At 32.0% G+C, this 3,646-nt stretch overlaps 1 protein-coding gene across 1 annotated transcript; it reads left to right on the forward strand.

Moving 5' to 3' along the window:
• The first annotated feature begins 1,237 nt into the window (after nucleotides 1-1,237).
• LOC105338239 (tyrosine-protein kinase Fer) lies at nucleotides 1,238-3,366 on the forward strand. The gene is made up of 4 exons (XM_066087509.1): nucleotides 1,238-1,366; nucleotides 1,822-1,947; nucleotides 2,239-2,397; nucleotides 3,124-3,366. The coding sequence occupies exons 1-4, from the start codon at nucleotides 1,238-1,240 to the stop codon at nucleotides 3,364-3,366; spliced, it is 657 nt and encodes a 218-aa protein (XP_065943581.1).
• The last annotated feature ends 280 nt before the right edge of the window (nucleotides 3,367-3,646 follow it).

A 3,646-nucleotide genomic window follows, 5' to 3' on the forward strand; every position in this document is an offset into this window, starting at 1 on the left:
TAGGCACTATCATAAGTGTGTAGCAGGCATATACATGTACAAAACTACTTGAAATAATGTAGCCTTGTTTTCAAAGCTCATTGATTATATCTAAATCTTGTACAATATTCATTGAGAGTCATTTAGGTGGTAAAAAAAGCTAATTCTTCATCCACCGTACGTGTATTTTTTTCTTTTGTTTTTCCCAACTCTTAATCAAAGATTGAAAATCGCAAATGCAAAAAAAAAAAAAAATAGAAAGAAATTCTAATTTGATAACCATAAAAATGTCATGGGTACATAAATTATCGAGAATTTTTTAAACGTCTGAGAGAAAATGAATAAATGTGATTACGCTAGGCTACTGTATTACCTCTGTTTTGTGCTTAGTAATATAATTCACTCTTCTCGACTCAACTTACCAGCATAAATTTGTATCTGGAAAATTCAATTCCTCCTAAAATGAAGTAACCAACAGATATCTCTTCATGTGAAGAACACGTGATTAAAAGATATCATTTCATTTAAATATTTCAAAATATTTTAAACACTGTTTTAAGACTATGCCTGATGCATTTTGTCATTAAATGAATGTCTACGGGGTATTTTTATGTAATATTGATCTCTTTAAATTCCTCTTTTATATGAAACCATTAGTTGGAAATTGCTGCAAGCTTTGATTATAAATCTACGCCGAAGTCTTACGAGACCGCCTCTACCAAACATGTAAGAATTATGTGCAAATATATGAAAGCCAGCACACACTTACACCTTATCATAATACCCCTAGGTTAGAGATTTGGTCTATAATATGTATTTGCAAATTGTTAAGAATGAATTAGTATTATTCTACTTATACCATGGAAGAAAAATAACAATCATTTATCAATTATTTTTATCATTGTATATTACTGGTTCTTGTTTGCTAGCGAGGAGACGGCGACTTGTGCATATTCATATTATGTTGGAGCCGTCCATTTTATCAAAGATACCTTCAAAATAGCGATCGGCACAGCATTCAACAGTGCATTAATAAAGCATTATTCTTTAACATAATAGATATCATCTCGAAAAAAAATGAATTGAACTTACTTCTAAGACTACACCACTCTCGAAATGAACACAGAAATTGTCAGTTAACGGCGATGAAAGAGCTACATTCAAACCAGTCCAAAACCAGAGGCACAAATGGAAAAGTACCTAGTCGACTGACAAACAAGACAGTGAATACAAGAATACATGTTTCAGCTACATAGATATGGCGACCGATGACACAGAAAGTAATGAATATATCAAGAAAATTAGTTATGATGAAACAGAAATTATAAATGTTGTTGAGGAGGCATCGTTAAAACTGTCAACAAGTAACTCACATAGAAATAAAAAGGTAATAATTTTAACAAGTTAGTTAACAACATAATATATTTATTCCGATGAAATAATGTTCTAGATAGCTTATATACAACGGTAAGATTATGCATTTATAATTTGTATGCTGAACAACGGAGTGAAAGAGTAAGAAACTTTTTAAAGTGATGCCTGATAAAAATTCATACAATATGCATATACGATTAAACTTTTAAATATGTTTTAATAAATACGCAGATTGCTTCATACTTGTGGTATGTGTTTTTTGGTACCAAATACAAACGTATCATTTGATATTGAAAACTTCTACTTCAAATAAAAATTGGAGGAATCCTTTTTTGAAATTGCTCCAGATTAAATAAAAACGCACATAATGATGGAATTTCTCCAAAATTATGCTAATGTTCAACAGAACTTATTTCTGGTAATAAACAAATCCTTTTATTATTAATGCGTTACAATGTATCTCTTTAGGGGGGTAGCGCGTATGAAAATGTGGGAAAAAAGTGGGATCTTGGAGTAGAAGAGCAGGAGTGGTTCCACGGTTTGTTACCACGAGTGGAGGCGGAACGTTTGTTGATTGAAGATGGAGACTTTTTGGTTCGTAAAAGCAAGGATCCAGATACGAATGAACCACGTTTTGTCCTGTCTACCTTCTTCAAGCGTCATTTTCACATCATTTTTAATAACAGTGACGTACGTGTTATTCAGAGACATTTTCGTAAAACGGTATATATAATGAAATGATTATTAATCATGTTTTATTATATGAAATTTATATTCTCAGATGAAAAGTGTTTAATAGAAAATACATGATGCAAATAATATGTACCAGCCTTTTATGATAACAATACATACCTTCACCATCTTCTGTGACAAAATTTTATTCAGATTGACGACGATAATTCTATTCTTGAGATGGTAAACCAGTATTGTCTCTCTGGGAGGCCATGGTTAGATAACTCTGACATGGTGCTGAAGAATCCTATTTTCAGAGAAAAATGGCTTCTACAAAATGACGACATTATCTTAGATAGAAAGCTTGGAAAGGTAATCTTTTTATAGTAATGGGTTCTTTTTAATTAGTGCATGCTAATATTTTATGTTATTAACTGATAAACATGCATCATTCTAGTATATGCCCTACAATATGTATAATTATTTTTCAAAGGAATTCAGGTATTTGCATAACATGTACATTTTATTTTGATGAAATTACAAACAACGACCATACATTGCATCCGTCCCTCGCTCAAGATCTTGTAGCACTTTAGGCATATTAATGAAACCATCTTAAAATTATGTTATGTAATAGGCTACTTCTAAGTCACATATCAGTCTGAAATATCAAGTGGATCTGCTGCCGTCTTATTCGGAATTTTTTTTTTTAAAGAAGTGATAAAAAACACACTATTCTATAAAGTATGGATGTTAAATATCAATAGTTTTTAATAAGTAGCTTTATATTTATCTTAAGTTGGGTTTAAGCTACAATATAAGATGTACACGTATGCAGGCTTCACTACTTTTATAACTTAAGCTCTTTTGTATCAAAATTTCAGAAGATTAAGGTAAAGATGACATGTCTCTATTACCAAATAATCATATTCATTTAGTGGTCATGAGATACTAAACTCTATTCGAGAAAACACATTAAAGTTTTATGAAGTACTGTATTTAACATGCCCATATGTTTTCGTTAAGGTAGTCTAAGTAGAATGTTTGCTATTGTTTCAATTTTTATTTCGATAAGAGAATCTGGGTTTTTTTATTGAGGGCTATTTTGGTGACGTAAACAAGGGAATTTACAAACCCATGGGAAATGCTGTAGCTGTCAAAACTTGTAAAGAAACGTTTACACAAGAGCAAACGAAGACTCTGTTGACAGAGGGGCGGATCCTTAAGCAGTACGCCCACCCCAACATCGTACGGCTCATCGGTATCGCCGCTCAACGGCAAACTGTTTTGATCGTCATGGAATTTGTGGAGGGTACGGAAAAGGTTTTCCTGAGTCAATAAGACAGCGACAACAGTAGCAATTTTTAGTGCTTACTGTGTTTAATTTAGATTTAAAGTATAGTAAATCATAAATTTTTTTTTGTCATAACACATGGAAAAGGTTATAAAAATTGAAAGCTAAATGTTGAAAATGCAATTCATGAATACTGACATTCTTCATTAAGGGGGTGACTTGCTAGACCATCTCAAGAAGCAACAAAAACCCTTCACAAGTCAACAGCTGATAAAAATGTGTGATGATATAGCTTCTGGAATGGCTTATCTTGAAAGCAAAAATTGT

Source organism: Magallana gigas, chromosome 1 (assembly GCF_963853765.1).
Source record: "Magallana gigas chromosome 1, xbMagGiga1.1, whole genome shotgun sequence".
Classification (NCBI taxonomy): domain Eukaryota; kingdom Metazoa; phylum Mollusca; class Bivalvia; order Ostreida; family Ostreidae; genus Magallana; species Magallana gigas.